The 19,012-nt window shown below is 43.2% G+C and overlaps 1 protein-coding gene across 13 annotated transcripts in view; it reads left to right on the forward strand.

Moving 5' to 3' along the window:
- mbnl1 (muscleblind-like splicing regulator 1) overlaps positions 1–19,012 on the forward strand; it is a 56,067-nt gene that overhangs the window by 8,391 nt on the left and 28,664 nt on the right. For 8 of the 13 annotated variants that reach the window (XM_088310563.1, XM_088310569.1, XM_088310571.1 and 5 more), the window contains exons 1-2: positions 2,253–2,464; positions 9,443–10,373. In XM_088310563.1, coding sequence (XP_088166689.1) covers positions 10,200–10,373 — 174 coding nt within the window. In that variant the 5' untranslated portion in view covers positions 2,253–2,464; positions 9,443–10,199. Of the gene's footprint in view, positions 1–2,252; positions 2,465–3,273; positions 3,380–8,955; positions 9,086–9,442; positions 10,374–19,012 lie in introns of those variants that run through there. The other 5 variants (XM_088310565.1, XM_088310566.1, XM_088310564.1 and 2 more) reach the window with 4 other exon arrangements.

Here is a 19,012-nt window from a genome sequence, read left to right on the forward strand (position 1 = left end):
CGGATGCAAGCCAACAAACACCGAACTGGTTTCTATTGTATTGTACATTGGAGCAGATCTTCTTCCTGATGGAAACATTTCTTAAATCGCTTAAATGAGCAACCCATCTGGCGTCTGCAAAACTTGGATCACACTTTCGTTTGGACAAGGCTGCAGTTGTAACACGTGCAAGTGTTGGTGGTAGTCGGGGAGGAGATGTGGATTCGAGAATTAATCTTTCAGCCAAAATGATGGACAAGTCAATAATCATTTTCAAGGATGGGGAAAGAAGGCGTTGAGTCGAAAGGGGAAATTCCACATCAGTTTTTGGAGAGCCCAGATCTTTGGTGGCATTGTGACACATTATCTCCATCACGTTGTCTTTTGCCCAATCCTAATCGCGTAACTGTGCGTGTCTTCCTGTGTATTAAACACGCTGTTGTCATGGTGTGCAGGCACATTGCGACCACATACTGGAAGTTAGTGTTGCAGCTGTGACTCCTGCCGCTACCACTTGGTTTAACGGCTCAGCACGTTAATTGGAGATGACTTTTCACGAGCTTTGTGTTTAAACGGTGTCAAATTAGAAACTCTTTCAGATTGGGAGGGAATGGGAAGATGCATTCAAAGCTCTTCCAATGCACTTTCAGCACTCGAATTGGAGTTTAGTCATCAAGCAATGCCAAGCAGTCTAAAAGAAATTAAAACCTTGTACCGGGGTTTGTTGTGTCTGCTTTTTTTTTTTTTGCAATGATCTTGCTGACCGGAAACTGCAACCGTTTGCATTTCTTTTGGAAGCGTTTGTTTTCATGTGATAGGTGGCCAATGTTCCTCGGAATGTACAAGAACTTTCGGTGTACCCCAGATGGATTTAGTGTCGGTTTCTGATTGGGAGTCGGTGTGTTGGAGGGCTTAATGGCAACGAGAACATCAGTTAGAGAGGAGCAAAAGTCAATGTCATTAAATTTGTCAATTCTCTACACTCTTATTTTGTCTGTCTTTCCAGTTGCTGCTTTTAGGTTTTTATTGTCTCAGGTTTTATTATTCGCTTGTGTTTGTTTCAGGTTTTGTTATGTTCGCTATAATGTCTTTGGAAGGATAGCTATTCAAGTCCAGTTTCTATGAATTTCAATTTGTTTATAATTTAAAAAAAAAATTAAACAAGCATCATTTTCATCTGATTCAGATTGAGCCCGAATGGGTGAAGTAGCCATCGATCAACATAACCAGCTCGTTGTAGAAAAACGGATGCAGGAAAAACTGCATTCAGCAATAATGGTGACTTGTATTTGTAATCGTTTTTTTTTTTTTTTATTTATATCCCAGACTAATAATGTGTTTTTATGTAAAACTGGAAAAAAAAAGAAAAACTAATAGTTGGACCGCTCTACTGGGTTGAAAAAAATGTCAATGACTTAATTGAACAATCAACTCCGCTTGAATTTTATCACATCATGGTCGAATCAAAATATTTATTGTTCTGCGTTGCACCAAACCTGAACGATAGCAGATCTTGCCGCTTCTCTGTCTGTAATTTGTTGCTGCTAGGAGGTGATGCTTCCTTGTTCTTTAGTTCATCTGGTTGTACAGTAACAAAATATGAAAATAAGTTTTGACCACTGATTGTGCAAAGCAGCGTTAAGCAGCAGTAAGGGAACTGTTCGTCATTTTCCTTGTTTTGCTTATATTTGCCCTCCTTTCTTTTCCTCTCTGGATTCTACAAATCTCATTCCATTTGATGCCTCGTCTTTCTCTTTTTTTTATGGCTTCTTGTCACCAATCTCCCTGTATCCCCTTTATCTCACGGCCGTGTTTTCCCCAAGTCTCACATTTTTTTCCTCCCGTCTTCCCTATTTACTTCCGGGTCTGAATATTTTGCTGTTATGAAGGGAGCGGCGGGGAGGAGGCGTGGCCCGCCTGCAGCAAGATATCGAAGGAAGATGAGGGGACTGCAGGCCCTGCGCTGTCAGAGCTTCCGCCTTCTCCTAATCGCCGTCCTCCTTCACAGCTGTTGCTACTGAACCCCCCGACATCCCACCCATACGCTTTCCTCAGGCGGCAGACAGACGATCCAAAGGCTAGGGAGAAACCTACCGGCCCAGCTCTCCCCTCAACACAGCTAGCTCGACCGCTTGAGGAGGCAGCGGTGGCGAGACACTGGCGTAACTGCCAACGCTGCAACGTGCACACGCAATTGCAGACACACTCCTCCTCCCTCTCTTCCCCTCCCCTCCCCTCCCTCCCTCTCGCACTGTGGCGCTGGTCTCCGCACAGCTCCTCCACTCATTCGCTGCTGATTCACCCGCTTGCCTCTCCTCTGCCAGTCGCTCTGCCGTGCTGTGCTGTGCTCTGCCTGCCTGCCTGAGAATGGTCCAGCCGGTGCCTGGGGGTCTGCTGTCGCAGCCTGTCTGAACACACACACAAACACGAGAGTCGGGTCGACACGCGGAAGCACTCAGACATTATCTGGAGAGCAATGTGAGAGGTAAGAGCTCGCTTCGTAACCCTCCTCCCAGCCTCGGTGGTTAATCTCGATCTTTCCTCCTGTGGGTGCTGCAGTCTTGACTTTCCAAAGTGGGCGTCTGTGCATCGGCGACAATACGGGGATTGTTTTGTGTATCCAGCATGCATTCCATGATTGCCGTGTCTCGCCAGCATTTGTGCTGAAGGGTTAATGTCTGTTTGTTACAGCTTGTTTTATCACCACTAGCACTGACGCACGCAGTACGAAACACTCTTGCCTTAAAGCGGTCAGTCTCATTAGCCAATTCCTGAGGCTGGTTCACGAGCAGCTTTTCTAACGTGTGTATGGGAGCGCGTGCATGTGTGCGGAGGGCCGTTGTTGATCCAGGAAGCCGCGGGGATCAATAGATCACCCACTCGTCTCTCGTTGCCCCCCCACCCCGTCTGACTCAACACTCTTTGGAGTTGTCCTGCAGAGCGTACGGCTAACATTTGATTCCCTTCTGCCTCTCCCTCCATTGCTGCGTCAGCCCAAAAGGGGAAGCATGATTTTGCATGTGTGTGTGTGTGTGTGTGTGTGTGTTTCAACGTGTGTGCACTGCAAAATACCACCCCGCTGCATGTAAATTATATGTGACATGTGAAACTGCTGCTACCTTATATGGTATGCACAGTATTTCAGTACAGTAGAATCTTGCCAAGCATTCCGGGTCGCGGGAGGAGAGTCTGTGCTTGTATTGGAGGGTGACTCTGTCTGTGGGAGTGTGTGTACGTGTAGGGGTGTGTGCGTGTTTGTGCTACTCAGTGAGTGTTTGCATGTGTCTGGTCGAGGGGGAGTTACCAAGAGAGGGACAAAGTTGAGAAAAGGAAACGGGGGGGCAAGTCGGAGAAGGAAAACAAGCAAAGGGAACGTACTCCTCAATGTTTGAACTGAATTGTAAGTAAGTAGTTCTTTTTGGGGGGGGTTTTCGAGTCATATGACATTACCTCACTCCAAAATATGTTCCAAATGTCTGAGCGAGTGTGTGGGCCTAGAAGAGTCTCGACTTTTTTCAAAAGTTGCCCTCACTCAGAAACGGCCCAAATGACTGCATGCTAAAGTCATGATAGCGAAGATGAGTGAGTTAGTCTTGTGAGGCTTAAACAATTATCTTTCGTTCCCCTCCCCACTCGCCTCCCTCACATCTTTCCTGGCTTCCTTTCGGGTAGTGTGTCTGTGGTTTAGGCAGTGATGTGGAATGTTCTTGTTGTGACTTTGTGGGAGTCCGCAGGTAGCTCAGACGGTGGCGTTCATGCGCTCGCACTATCACAAGTATGTACACAAATGCAGCGAGAGATCTTTGCTAGATTCCAAACGTGTGCAGCAAGATAATTTGACTAGTAAACTAATTTTAGTCACGCAGAAGCCTTCGGTGTGTGCTCTTCTCACTGAACAGCTCTGCATCCATGATATGGAGGCGGGATTATATGCTTGACAGCATTGGTGCTGACAGGTTAAGCCTTTATTACAAGAGGGCTTTTCTTTGTGTTATTACTGTGTTATGACCACTTTTCAGCATTATGTCACAACTTCGGCTGACTGGGAGCCCCTCGTTCTAACTCTAATGAAATTCCTTGCTTAGGAAAAACAAACCTTTTCTAATATTCATTTTGTACTTTTTTTTTTTTTTACATGAGTAATAATAATCAGACTTGTTGACCGTAAACCTCAGTCCAGCTGTTTGCCAAAAAGACAGTCTGAGTCATGCTGGTTCTGGAGAAATTAGCAAGTGGCTGTCGTGTTCTTTTGTGTTGTTGTTTCCAGACATGCAGAAGTCAAAAGGAATCTGAACATGGCCGTTTATAATCGCGTGCAAGCAAATGAATATTTAGCTTCAACAAATTAGCAGCACTACCGACACTAAACTAACACTATCACTTGAAACAAGTTAGCCACGGACGCTACGTTGGTAGCATAACTTATTTGTAACGGAGTGTTATTATATATCGGTTTGAAGTTTGTTTGTTTTTGGGGGGGGGGCCTTATGTACAGTCAATTAAAAATCAACAAGAACAGAAATATTGCAGATTTTCTTTCCCAGAGCATTTTAATCATGTGACAGTTTTAACTAATAGATAATTTTTTTTATCGCTGACTCCCTCTCTAATCACACACCATGAGACCTCGAAAGTGTTACTCTATCGCTCCCACCCTTGTTTTTTTCCCCCCAGCAGGCCACTGGACGTGTTTGCGTCTGCATTATTAGATAGCCAGGCAAGCACTCATCGCACCTCATGAGCTTGGTTGTGCTCCCTGAAAATTATTAACTCAATGAAAGTCATACAGATAACGGTAGCGGGGAAAAGGCCTTATTGTTATTGTGCTCTCACCCGCCCTTAGAGATTTATTTAGAATTTTAATTTTCCAGTTTTATGTTTTGTATGGATGCCTTTGTTCTTGGTGTCTTTTTTTTTTTTAACAAAACCCTAGAATTATATTACCTTGATTTGTCATACTTGGTTTCTTTTGTTACATTTTATAAAATATTAAACTAAATTACAAATTTCTAGGAGGCACAAAGCCAATGAAGAAGCACTTAGTTGTTGTTGTGGATGTGACAATTTTTTAAATTCTCTCTGAGTTAATATGCTTAAAAAAATAATTGCAGAATTTTCCTGAATGAAGGCAATGAATAGCCTATCGAGAAAGGTTGGAAATTCCCGTTAATCGTAGTGGCTAATATGACCCAATTGTAAGTGGATGATCAACCATGACTACATGATATCAAACCGCTCCCTAATTGTGTCAGCCGCGACTTTATCGAAATCAACCCGTGAGTTGCTGCTGATGTTCCAGCACGATGACCCAGACGACATAAACGAGAGCCAATGAGCTTCTCATTAAGCCATAAGGCCGGCCATTGTCGTTAATATCTATTGACTTCACGACATCCTTAACACACACGAACATGCAAAAAAAATGCAGTCTTGCACACAATCTTATATTCACGAGAACTTTAGTATACGCACCCATGGGACACAGCTCGTCAGTATGTTTGCATGCAAAACAAGAGGCCTCCTTGTCTCCAGACGTTGACTTACGGAAGAATAAATGGGGATTGTTTGTACGATCTTGGCCTAAGACGACCTCAATACATTATTTAATGCCTCTGCAAACCAAGTTTAACCAATAGTCGTGAGGTAACCATGACTTTGTGGATGAGAAGGGGGATTAATGCTACGGGTATACGGTAGAAACACACACACACACACATATACATATACATATATATATATATATATATATATTATGAAAAAAATTATATATAGATGTAAAAAAAAAATTCACTTAATTTTCCATCACATTATATTCTTTATACTGTCCTCTCTTAATGTCCTGTTTGTGTTTGTGGAACCCTCAAGAGACACAGCGGTAAACATATATGTAAAGGTCAGAGAGGGCGTTATTGACATAGTATGATATTCCGAGTAGCTGCATCGGCATCATCATGGAGCCCTGCGGTGTTGCGTTTCCTCCTGGCGTCCTCCACTTTGATGACCTATCTCAGCGCTCTGTCACCCTGCCTCCACTTCTATCAGTATGCTGAAACCCAGCAGCAGCAAACAAAAGCAAACCTTCTCCTCTGCAGTCAAAAGCTGAAAATAGAAGCTCTGGCTGGAAGCTATCATTTTCTACGTTCCGTTGCCATAGTAGATGTTGCAGAAAAACAAGCGCGATACGTGGATTTCTCAGAATGCCGCATAAACTTCAACTCGACTGTTGGCTGTAGTGTCACTTGACTAATAGTGAATCGTCCCATGTGCGCTTTCAGGAAGGCCTATCTCAACTGTGAACCGCGCCCTCCTCTCTGTTGTTTTCTCATCGGTGCTCAAGTAGTTAGTCATCCTGACAACTCCGAGACCTGCCTGTGTTAAACACATTACTCTTTATTGTGCCTGCATTTCTGTCTGTGCTCGTCTGTGCCCCGTCGTCGGTGTGAAGCTTTGGCAGGTTTCTCGCTTAGCCCGGCTTGGCAGCGTGAGGGCACGCTCACCACAAAGTTGCTTTTATGACTCACCGACAAAGTGAAGCAAAAGAAAGACATGCTCGCCTTGCTGTTCATGTCAGAAACCGTCCATGATCTGATGTTTGAAGCACTTCCTCATGTCTCTGCCTTGCAATGTTTCTACATTGTGAGAGGAAGCTCTCTCACCGTCTTCCCTTCTGCCAGCGCCGTTGACCTTGCACCAGCTTTCTAAGACCTTGCACTCGAACGGAGACCATATCGCGGTATGCTTTTCTCCATAGAGTGAGTGACTTCAGTGAAGGCTTCACTTTGTGAAACAGCATTTATTGGGGAAAAAAGTCGATCTTCAAAACCAGAGAGGTCTCGGGACCATTTGAATGAATTTGCAAAAAAAAAAAAAAGGGCTTGGCCTACTGGTAGAAGATGAAGCAATCAATAAGGGAAGGATATCCATGTTCAGACATGATGGATCATATCGGGCGCTTATTATGAGGATTACTTCACTGCGCTGAAGCCTCGCCGTTTACACAAAAATGGCAAAGTCGAAAAAAACTTGGCTGGTTGGCAGCTTTTCATATATTGAGCTAGTAGCGCGTTTGGTTTGACTGAAGCGAGCCCATGGCGCCGTCAATGTGAACAACGTCGCAAGTGATGGCTCCACTCCACCTCATTAGCTGTTGCACAGCTGTAGATGTTTGTCAATGTTTATCTCAATTCACTTTTTCAAGTGTTTGCTTGTGTCTCGTTTGTGTATTGTGAGTGTATGAATACATATCTTGAGCGGCAATTTTATTAGCTGTGACGACAGCCCAGTTTTGAAAGAGCAGCACAGCTCCGTTGGTCATGGTATGCATTTTTTCTTTGGGGCATTTCAGCTGTCATAATTTGTTAAGACTACTTGAATAAAACATCGCCGTCATACCGGTGCAGCTCATACTCCAAGGGGCGGGTGCCGAAAGTGGTGCAGTATGGTGTCTTTTTGCACAACAAAACTAATTAGAAATGATCAACTTAATAGACTTATTGCCTTCTTGCACTTTTATCATTCTTTGGCTCTGTCAATTTAAACGCAAGCTTATAAGGCAGTTGCTGGAAAACATTTTCTGTGGCAATGCCGTTTATTTTAGTTGAAATACACACTGAGTGGCACCAATCAGTCGTGCCGACGAGCTGGTTACATGAACGGTGGCCGAAAATCCAAAAGTCGTAGGTTAAACAAAATGTATTCTGATTTGAGGTAGTTAATGTTTTATCCTGGATCAGATGATTTCTTTTTTTTTTTTTAACATACCGGGTGGATGTTTTTTGTATGTTCCAAAAAGTCTCGTCTGCGCTACCAACCTTGGCTGAATTGTGGCAAAAGTGGCTTTCGATCCAAAAATGATTAATTTAAACAAATGCATCATTCTGCATCTATCCATTCCAGCGACGTATAGTGTCTGGCAGAACAGCGAAATGCTCTTCCACTAGATCAGGTGTGGGCAAACTACGGCCCGGGGGCCACATGCGGCCCGTTAAACGTATTAATCCGGCCCGCCGAACTTGAAAAAAATTAAATGAATAAACCTTGTTAATGTTTTATTTTCTAAATACTGTGGGGTTTTTTAAGACATAGATATTGTTGTTCACTTTCATTTAAAATGAAATGTATTTATTTTTCTCCGATAAGGTGAGGTTACAAAAACTCCATCTGCTCCCTTTGTCAAATTTTAGAACCTATTGTGGCCCGCCAATCAAAAAGTTTGCCCACCCCTGCACTAGATGGCCAGAATAGTAACTTTTGTAAGTTTGAAAAAAAAAAAAAAAACGGCTTTAAATTTGTATAATTAGATTTTTTTGCTAGTGTGCAAATAATGCTCGTTGTGTGCAGTGCAGTGTTTGTATGAAGATAACACCCGCATTTCAAAGGTCAATCATAGCGACGAGGCTACTTTTGCTACCAAGGTGCCGTGCAATGTCAAGCGAGTCGCAACTTTCCTCGTTTGAAACACACAACTAACCGTGATGCTTGGTCATCATGACCTGGCCTGCGCTGGTGCAGAGCTCTCTTACAGCACGTTGCAGTGCTGCAGTGCCGTAACATTCGCAGTTCCTGTTCCTCGCATTACTGAAAGTGCACACGCTGTACTAGGAAAAATGATTTCTCTAAACAGGGTGTGGTGACTGAACCCCCCCCCCCCCCTCCCCTTCTTTGATAAGGGCAGAATCATCCCTCGGGAGCCTAACATTTGAAATTCCACTCATGGTTTCACCAGAACTGGAAAGTACTTTGCAAATTATAAAGAAAGAAAAAAAAATTCTTTCGAAACTCATTTGTTGGAGATGACAGAACACCTTCCTATGTTTGAATGTATTGACAAAAAAACGAGTGATTGGTTTTGACTCTTTTTCACTCTGGCAGCAGGCAGGTCAGCCTTTGCTAGGCTCCGCCTCTTCTCACCTGGCGCTCAGCCCAGAATGTTGCTGCAACTCTGCTAGCTCCCATTGGCCCACACGCTCACGGAACTTTGCAAGGAGGGAAATGACTAACCTCTTTCGCCTCGTGCCTTGCCTCAACTTCCCCTTTTTCTTTCACTCTCTTCCCCCTCTTTCATCTTCAGACATATTTGCAATGGCCAGCTCGGCTGCACCCCGCTGTAAGTGACACGGGATTTTTTATTCATTTTTTTTTTTTTTTCATCTCATTTCATTGCGTCGACGTGGTGGAAAGTTTTGAATGGCTGCTTTGTACGCGCCAGTGTGTTGAGTGTGTGCGGCGTGGCGTGATGAGCGTGTGTGCACACCATGTGTGTTTAGAGCAGGGCGGGTGAAAGTTTTATTTGTCTAGCTGACAACTGACGCATTTCTGACATTTTTACACATTCTTCATCCACACCGTTGCATACTTTTGTCGGACCTTAAAACAAAAGTTCACAACACGATCCCAAAGAGCGGCGCAAAAAAAAAAAAAACTGTATCATCTCATTTTTCTCTCTCTCTCTCTCTCCCCGCAGAGGAAGTGCCTTTGCTGATGTGTGCCGCAGCTTTGACCTGCTTCTACCGCTGAAGCTCTATCTTCTCCCCGCCCCTCCTGCCTCGCTCGCTTGCTGCCATAGCGCAAGGGAAAGTGGCCGCGCCCTCCTCTGACTGCGCTCCGACCCGTTCGTCCATCCGCCATCATCACCATCCGCCCCTCCCGGTGGGCTGCAGCTTCCACTAAGCCTCACCTGACAGCCCAGCAGCCCAAATCCGCCATAAGGCCCACGCAGAGCATCACACACCTTGCCTTTACTTACCTTCGCCTTGGACCCTTTAAGCCTCCACACGGTCCTCAGTGTCCTTAATCCCCCCTACCCCCAAAGCAGACTACACCCAGACTCTCACCTTTGTTGCCTGCTTCACTGCATCCTAACCAGAGGGCTTTCTCTCCTATGCCACTTTGGCTCGTGAATGTTTCAGAAAAGAGGAGTCAGTGAGTAATACGAGTGAACATTCAGGCAGGCTACCTCCTGGATAAAATCAACGTACTTGATCGGGAAGATGGCGCAATAACATTCACGGCCTTACTTCGTCCTGCAACATTTCACCCTGGACACTTCTGAAGTTTTTTTTTTTTTTTTTTTAAACGAGTCATCTCAACCTGGCTGGTGAAATCAGCATAAAAACACAAACATAAAGCGAAGTCGTGGATTAAAAAACCCACAGCGGTACTTTTGATCAACCCTCGAACCGATCTCAGCTGGGAGTTGTTTATCGTGCCAGCACGTTGCCATGGCGATGAACATAGCACAGATCCGTGACACAAAGTGGCTGACGCTTGAGGTATGCAGGGAGTTCCAGAGGGGCACGTGCTCCCGCTCGGACCAGGAGTGCAAGTTCGCTCATCCGGCAAAGAGCTGCCAGGTGGAAAACGGACGGGTCATCGCTTGCTTCGACTCACTCAAGGTAAGAAAGCGAACGAAGCGAGTTGCTGGTGAGCGTTCGCAGGGCCAGACGTGCATGATAAAGGCCGTTGATAAGTGGCAGACATAAAGTCACAAGCTACAAATAGTCTTTTACAGCCAGTGGAGAGCGCACCATCTGGTCCCAGCGTGTGCTCTCCCTCGTTCCGCCCATTTCTGGTCAGGTGATGGGAACATGTGATTAAGAGCCCAAAGAGGTGGGGAGAGGAGTCAAATCTCGCTGGGTTCAGGAAGCCGACTTTTTATTTAAAATTGTTTTGTTTTCTCATCCAGTCAGTCACATTTGTGTGTGAGTACACTGTAAACACTGTTGCGTGAATCTTAGAGCATCAACACACAAAGCTCTCATGAAAAAGATTGTCACATAGCAACTCAGATGCCCTTTGCTCCACATGCCTGAACGACTAGAGAGAAGCGAGGTGATAGCGCCATCATGTTGCGCGCTAAAACCACTTCCTGTGCCTTGAGGCAGTTCGAGGGGGCTTTGTTTGTCTGATATGAATACAAACGTTTACTACCGTGCATGCGTTTACTTTTCAAGCAAAAGCAAGAAATCGAACTTTCCCTTTATCTTTCAGCCAAATGTTATCAGGGCTCAAATCTCAAAACATGGGCGGGGCCTCACCTCTAACTTTTGACCTACTTGTGCATTTTCTGAGCATGCATCCTTCCCCGCAGACAATGGTGACTCATGGTCATTGGCAGTTTGTGAACAGGGCAGGGTGAGGATGAGCACAGTTGGTCGGTCCACTCGGAAAGAAGACAGCCAGATGTGGTCAGAGGGGATGTCGTCGGGCATGAGCTGGGCTATTCCCGGATTACTTCATGTGAATGAAAATTATATACGAGCGGAAAGAAATGAGACGAGCGTGGGCTTTGGTGATTCCTTCATTAACTCATTTACTGCCATTGACGGCTAAAGACGTCAAAGATTGATTTTTTTTTTTTTTACTTGGCTGGTAGTGAATGAGTTAACTCATTTACTACCATTGACAGCTAATGACGTCAAAGATACATTTATTTTTTTTTTTTACTCGGCTGGTTGTGAATGTGTTAATTTGCAAGAAAAATTAAATTAAAGTGCACATCTGAGTACCAAAATAAGTCCCTGGGTTCCCCCGAAGAACCCCGTGTATGTTTGCCAGCTACTTTTTTCCCGGCCGGTAGCTGATTCTGTCAGCAGGAATGACAATTTAAACACGTGTTCACATATGGAGAGGTTTCAGCCTGCACGTTGCCGGTGGACTGCTGTGTCAGTTGAAAGTCTACCCTGTATTGAACACAGGGATCACAGCATTCAGAAAGATGAGGGTCATCTCGACTTGCTTTCGTGGCACTTCCATTTCTAAAGGGGTCAAATGATATTTTATGGTCCGTAGTCTTCTCAAAAGATTTTATACTGCCAATAGTTTGCATTATCGAAAGACCATAAATTGTTCATGTGGGAGTTTTAATGAAGGTGATTTATTTATTTTTTTAAACCATGAACATATTTTTTCCTCTTGCAATGAAACATAGCGAATATGGTTGTCCTGCATCTCGGTTTGTTCGTCACAGGTTTACACTCGAGTTGATGACTTAAAACAATCAGCACACACATTCATGGTTAACATGTCGCTTGTCGCCCCCATTATGCCATGGTTTGACTCCGCCCACTTCTTCACTGTACTGCAGCCCCTTGGAGCTGCGTGTGCTCACTCTTAGTGCATGTGAGTGAGGATCGACCTTCTTCTGGAGAGTGTATAATTAGAACAGGTCTCACATGATCATCAGTGCATAGCTGAATAGGTCACACCCAAAACCAGAGTCGTTTCACCAACTGTCTCTCTCTCTCTCTCTCTCTCTCTCTCTTTCTCTCTCTCTCTCTCTCTCTCTCTCTCTCTCTCTCTCTCTCTGGCCTCTTTTTTTTTCAAGTTACTTAGCTGTCGAATAGGGAATTTGGGTCGCTGTTTTTTTTTTTTTTTAAACAAGGTTTTCATGACGTTAATTAGATATCTCCGTCAAATAAGATAATCAATATGTTCAACTAGGCCTTGCTGTGTGTGCAAATTAGCCAGCACGCTGCTCTCTCCCTGCTGTCTGCGTCTCTGTTTGGTGCAGCGCAGGCGGCTCAGTGACATGGAAGAGGTGTAAATATTTAGAGAAGGCTAATGGCTGGCTGGACCCCCTCATTTTAAAGTTGGCTTGTAACTTTTTAATGATTAACTCCTGAGCGAAAGGTTAAGTGCGATCCTTGCAAATAGTCACACTTGTAACATTCGCAAATTGGAAAGTGAGGCTCCTGCAGTGGGCATGCGGGTGCAATAAGTGGAACACATCCGACACTCATTTACTGCCATTGACGGCTAAAGACGTCAAGGATCCAATTTTATTTTTTTTGAATGAGTTAAATTGCCGTAACTGATAGAATATGCGAATTCTTACATTACAGCATCTACATTTATCTTTGGTAGCCCACCACAAATAAATTTTGGCTGCCACAAATAGATTTTGATGCTACCTGTCAATATGTAACCAGTTTATTTACTTTCTTTTGCTGTGTTCTTTTGGTCATTCAACTTTCAGGATTCCACTTATTTATTTTCACATCCGGAAAAGTATGTGAACCTTCTGGACTTGCCTAGATTTACAAATTATGATGTGATCTTTATCCTGATAATAATAATAGATATTTATATGTTTTAATGTTTTTAGAAAAAGTACACCAACCCTTAGGCTATGGACTTTTCCGAGAGCCAATTGGATTCAGGAGTCATTCAACATAAAGTCCAATTAATGCGACGAGATCGGACATGTTGGTTAAAGCTGCCCAGCCGTATAAAAACATGTTTTCTCTTCGCAAAGAAGCATTGTCCGATGTTAACCCTGCCTGAGACAAAAAGCATGAAGCTGAAACGGTATTTCTAAAATCCTTTATTTTCGTCAGTCCGTAAAAAGAAAGATTGTCTATAAATTAAGACAGTTCAGCACTGAAGCAACTTTCCCAAGGAGTGTCTGTAAAAGATGACTGTAAGAACAAAAAAATAAATAAAGCGTGTTGGCTAATGACTTACAGAAATCTGGTGCATGCTAACATCCATGTTGACAAATCTAAAATAAGTAACACATTAAACAACAATGGATGTCATTGAAGGACACATGCAGGAAGCTCCTGTTGTCCAAAAAAGGTGTAAAAAAAATAGAAGAATGTTCCACAGCACTGCTGGCAAACTTTTGTGGACGTGTGAAACCAAACACAAAAAACTTGCTTCTACTTGCTTTAAATGGTGGAGGGGACATCATAGTTTGGGATTGCTTTGCTACCCCAGGCCCTGGACGCATAGGCATCATCCTTCAAAAATTTGACTCATTCATGAGGGAGTAATGCAAAATTGATACTGTTTTGTAAAGCGGAATTGTTCTCTTCCTGTTCTGCTTCCTTCTTGCTGCTATGCTGGTCTGATCTACAGGAAATGTTTGCTTGAGGTTATTGTTGCCAAAGGAGTGGCAAACAATTATTAAATCCAAAGGTTCCCATACTTTTTCCACCCTGCAGTGTTTATACAGTATGCTGTGTTCAATAAAAACACGGAAACAACGGTGTGCTAGTCGGTGAAGTTTATGTTGACTTATTTGGAATTTAAATCGTTTCTGCTGAAAATGTATACTGGTTATATTTTGTGATCTCAGCGGCATTTGCTATTTTATGATATTCTATTTTCTCGTCATCCATAATTCGAAGTCATTTTTCAATATTTTTGGAAAGACGAGAAAGAAACACATTTTAGAACGCACTTTTTTTTTTAATATACAAAAATATTTAAAAACCAACTTCCAATACAGAAGGAGAAACAGTAATGAGAGGTATGCTAACCTTGATGGGTGGAGTCTAATTACCTGCAACCACATCGTTTAGGTAATTATGTGGGCTCTTTATTGTCATGACATAAACGTATTTATCTATTTCTATTGAATTTTCTCATTTCTATTTCGAAAGAATATGTACTGAATAAGTCACTTGAAGCAAGCCTACTCTTGTCACTCCTTTTCTTTCCACTGGTGCTTATTTTCACTTTCCCTCCATCTTGAGTTCCCGCTCACTCTGGTTTTTACCTCAGGCCACACCCATGGGTCACATTTCACACATGCACACGCACGCGCACGCGGATCCATGTGTTTTTAGGCAAACGACATCCACCCTGACCTGATGTGAACCCACCAGCAGCAGAGCCTCGTCTAACCAAACAAGGCCCACTCTGTCGTAAAACAAGCGGCGCGGTAACGGTCTAGAACAAGCAAAGTTTGAATACATACCTCCATGCCATTAACCTCTTAGTCTGTCTGCTTGCTCGCCCGACACACCCACCACCATCATGTCTGAGGAAAAACAGGCCGACCGTGTGCACACGCACATGCGTGTTTTGTCTGCGTTCGTGGTGCTGTTGGAGCAGGTTTCCACTCGGAGCCAAGATTACATTCCCACAGAGCCGAAGGCCTCATACCTTATCTTCTCTCTATCCCTTTCCCTCTATTGGTCTTTCTCTCCAGCTCCCTTTTTTTTCTCCTCATGCTATGACAGCATGTTTATGTGGAGTGGTTAGGTAGCACAGTCAGGTAAAACACAAAACACATACACGGTGGTGTAAATATTAGTTACGTTGCTACTCGACAGCGGTTATCCTGCTTGGGAATGAAATCAACATGCCACGCGCAGTGTGCTGCTGTGTTCGGTTTTGGGTTCAGGGGGCTAATGTCTATTTGACACTTCTGTCACACGGCGTACACTAAATCAAATGACACAATGCACATGGCCCCATTCAAGCTGCCGTTACCTTTTTAGTAGCCAATGGAGCAGTTGCTATAAAGGAGAATTGCCCAGCTTGATGTACTGTAAACTCTCATGAGTAACACTCATTTAAAAAAAAAAAAAATCGCAAATTGAAAGGGGGGTATTATAAAGGAGGCTTTACAAGAAATGGAAAATTTTCACATTGTTTAGACTTTTACCAGTGTCTAGGCAGTACCTTTGGGTTGTAAAAAGATATGGAATTGGATGGATTTCATCCACGTTTATCAACCTGGATGTTGCATTTGATCCTCCTCCACCTTTTTGAGTCAGCTTGTGTATGAAATTTGCTGTTAAAAAAAAAAAAATCTGCTTCAACCCTCTAGTCACTTTTTTAATTTGATAAACTTGTTACGTTTGTTCAAATACTCTTGTGAGATTTGTTTAAAAAATATACTAGTATTTTCAAGTAAATATCACTCCCTATTTTTGCAGTATGTCTTTGGACTGTGGAAGGAATCCTTGATTTAAAAGAAAATAAAAAGATTAATAATACAAACAGCATCTATCCGAATCACTTACAGTAACACAGTGCTTCTCAATTATTTTCTTTTACGCCCCCCTAGGAAGAAGAAAACAATTCACGCCCACCCACCACCACCCACTCTTCGCCGCAACTATATATAATAGCATTTTCGTTGCAAAACAAACCTACCCCATAGAGTTAAAACTTGCTAAGCACACTGGGCAAGGAGAGCGCCACTGCCAACTACTGGAGTGTATGCGCAATTACAATGTTCCCCAGGTTCACACGCGCTCCCCTCAGCATCGAACCCGCCTCTCCCCCTGGGAGCCTGCCCCACTATTTGAGAAGCACTGCAGTAATCGTAGATGAAGTCTGCCCCCCTGTGGCCAAGGTGTGCACACCAGTAGGAGCAGCACAATAAACTGAATTGCAGCATTAAATCCTTAATTCTTGATATTTTATTAACTTCTGTTATTATATGTTATATTTAAAATAATAATTTTTATTTTTTAAATCTTTTTACTTATGACTATATTCATTTCTGTTCTGTTTATATGTTCAATAAAAATGAGGAAAAAAATATATTGTTGAAAAATAAAAGTCTACTATTATAGAGATGGTTATTAGTTATATGGGTTATTAAAAATATGTGTCATAATATTCATCAGTGTGAACAAACCCGTGGGAAACTTGTGTGCTGCCTACGAAAGGTGATTTGATGCTAAACAGATTAATCGTTCCTTTTGATTGTTATCAATATGTTGATTCAGTGTTTATCTGCAGCATGAGGACTTCATAAAAGTGATCCTACCATTGCTTGCTTGGCTGTTTGCTTGCTCCCTCGCGCTTGTCCAAAGAAAACATGTATTTGCAGTATCATAATGCCCAAAATAATCTGACTAAGACGAATGTTTTCGCGTTGACGAGTTCTTCACCCCTCTGATCCGCCCGATATGTTTTCAGTCGTACCATGCTGATTTGCAGCCAATCCTACGGTGATGCCCGACCCTCTCCGGGGTCCACACGGACTTCTGTCTGTTTCACTCCACACATAAATTCTCCCCTCCTAATTGGATTTTTAATTGGATATCTGTGGGTGCATCCACGGTGAAATCCTTTCAAGAATTTACCCCGAATTCAGTCATCCATAAAGTGTAAAGCTTTTTCTCAAAGTGAGCTTTCTTTATGACACAAAGCCGCGGGGGTGTGTTGTCGTCTCGGGTTTTATTAAGAGCTCACTTACATTACAGGGGCTTTTGTTTTTGTCTCGCAATTGCTTTTGATGCTTCTATTCTTATAGCTTTGTCACTTTTGTGCCAAAAGGGCCTTATGTTTAGCGGGGGGGATTTATGCCTTACACGCTCTTGCACTGAGGCATTCTTTTGCTGACCATTCCGCGGCGTGTACACCCTCATCAGATCACTGACCCTTTTTCTTCTCAGTGTCAGCTGACTCTGTCCCACAATCACACTGAGTCCCTTTATAACACTGCTAAGACAATGAGCACTTCTCTGTCATCCCACCTCCCGTGTGTATGCGCCCCGGACATGCCCGTTCACCATAAACACCTCTGGGTGTGCGTGTTCAGATGAGGAACCAATATTGATGCCTGGACAGCTGACACTCGGGTTATCCTGTTAAATAATCTTAAATCCTCATTTTCTGAAAGATTACTTCCCGTAGAGATGACGGAGAGCCGAGATTCAAATCATTTAATGTTGCCTGGCTGTTTGTCGCACACGTCTGCCGTAGTTGACCGTATTGTATAAGGCACACCGGATTCTAAGTAAAATTTATTTCTAAAAAGGCACACCTGCTTATAAGGCTCACTGTTTGATTTTTGAGAAAATGAAAGGATTTTAAGTGCGACATATAGTCCAAAGAAAATATGGTATTTGCAAGACAAAACAACGGAAAAGTAGTTTCTACTGTTTGTCGGTTGGCTTCATAAATGATGCAGATAATTTTACGTCTGTACTCATATTCTAACAAAATACGCCGATGTTATGACACAGATACAGCACATGATAGTGTTGTCACTTCAGATGTGCTGTCAGTTTCAATTTATAATTTGTCGTATTCTGAAGACGCAATCCTGTATTTCTCTTTACTGGCTGTATTCTGTAGTTAACACGCTGAGGTAACATGGCGTCTGCCGTCCTATTTTTTCATATCCACCAGACTCTACATTCTTCTCGTATCTCTTATATGCCCCTATTGCTCAGACTGAGATACTGAGATACGTGACTGAGTTGCCTCGTGTTACAGGTTACGTTTAAGTCACTTGTGTGGCTGTGAGAAAATCATGCAGCTGGATTTTTAAAGTTAAAGTTAAAAATTAAATAAGAGGTAAACTTGTGCCGTGTTCCATAAAAGATTCCATGTATATGATTTATTTCAGTCAAGGAAATATTCGCCAGCACAAATGTTTTGGAAGTCGTGAGTCATCCAAACACTAGAGCAAAAAAAAAAAAAATTTCTCATTCTACTTCAATTGTAATTTGATTTTCTTCAAATCTTAGTTCAATTCTTAGCTGAGGATCCTTCCATACTGTGAAAGAATCATTCATTATTTCATCATCATTTCCTGAAGGCTATTTCAACGCTTCGGCTCACGCAGAACATTATCGTTGGCTGCCTCTCGCATGCTGCAAATCTCTTCCATCACCACTGAGGGATCTGGGGAGCCACAAAGTGCATTAGCAACCCAAAGTTTCCAAACATGTTTGTCGGACTTTTAGAATACAAGGGTACATATTGTGAGAAACTATTTTCTGAACAGACTTTCTAATATTTTCTTTGGCTCTGTTTTTTTTTATGTTTGCTTGTGCCTGTGTGGTAATGTCTTGGCTCGTGTTCGCGCTGAAGGGGAGGAGACGTTCGCTGCAGCCTAAATTTACGATGATTGGCCATATCCAGGAAATACTGGTGTAAACTCTGGCACAACAACCCCGCACCCCCCCCACCTCCCTTTTTAGGGTAATATTCCGGATTCGTAGTCCAGATAGGCGCACTCTTCAAGGGAATCAAAGCACTCCAAGTTAGGAACTTTCTAAGCGCTCTGGCTTTTCCTAATGACATCTCTTCATTTCTTTCTCGCACGCCTGCAATCCCACCTACAGACAGCCCAACTCAGCCATTATCCTCCCACTTGGCAGGTGCGCGGAGCACCCCGGGGCAATAGCGTCATTTACTCAACCCTCGTGCAAAGCCGCCCCTCCCTCACGTGAAGTGTTTCAAACCGTCAGTCAGGTTTACTCAGTCCCTTCTCTTCCTCTTGTTGCCGAGCATGAAAGACAGATGCCGGAAGCTACACGCACACACGCGGCCG

Source organism: Idiotropiscis lumnitzeri, chromosome 12 (genome assembly GCF_059441095.1).
Source record: "Idiotropiscis lumnitzeri isolate Australia: NSW breed Sydney's pygmy pipehorse chromosome 12, RoL_Ilum_1.0, whole genome shotgun sequence".
NCBI classification, from domain to species: domain Eukaryota; kingdom Metazoa; phylum Chordata; class Actinopteri; order Syngnathiformes; family Syngnathidae; genus Idiotropiscis; species Idiotropiscis lumnitzeri.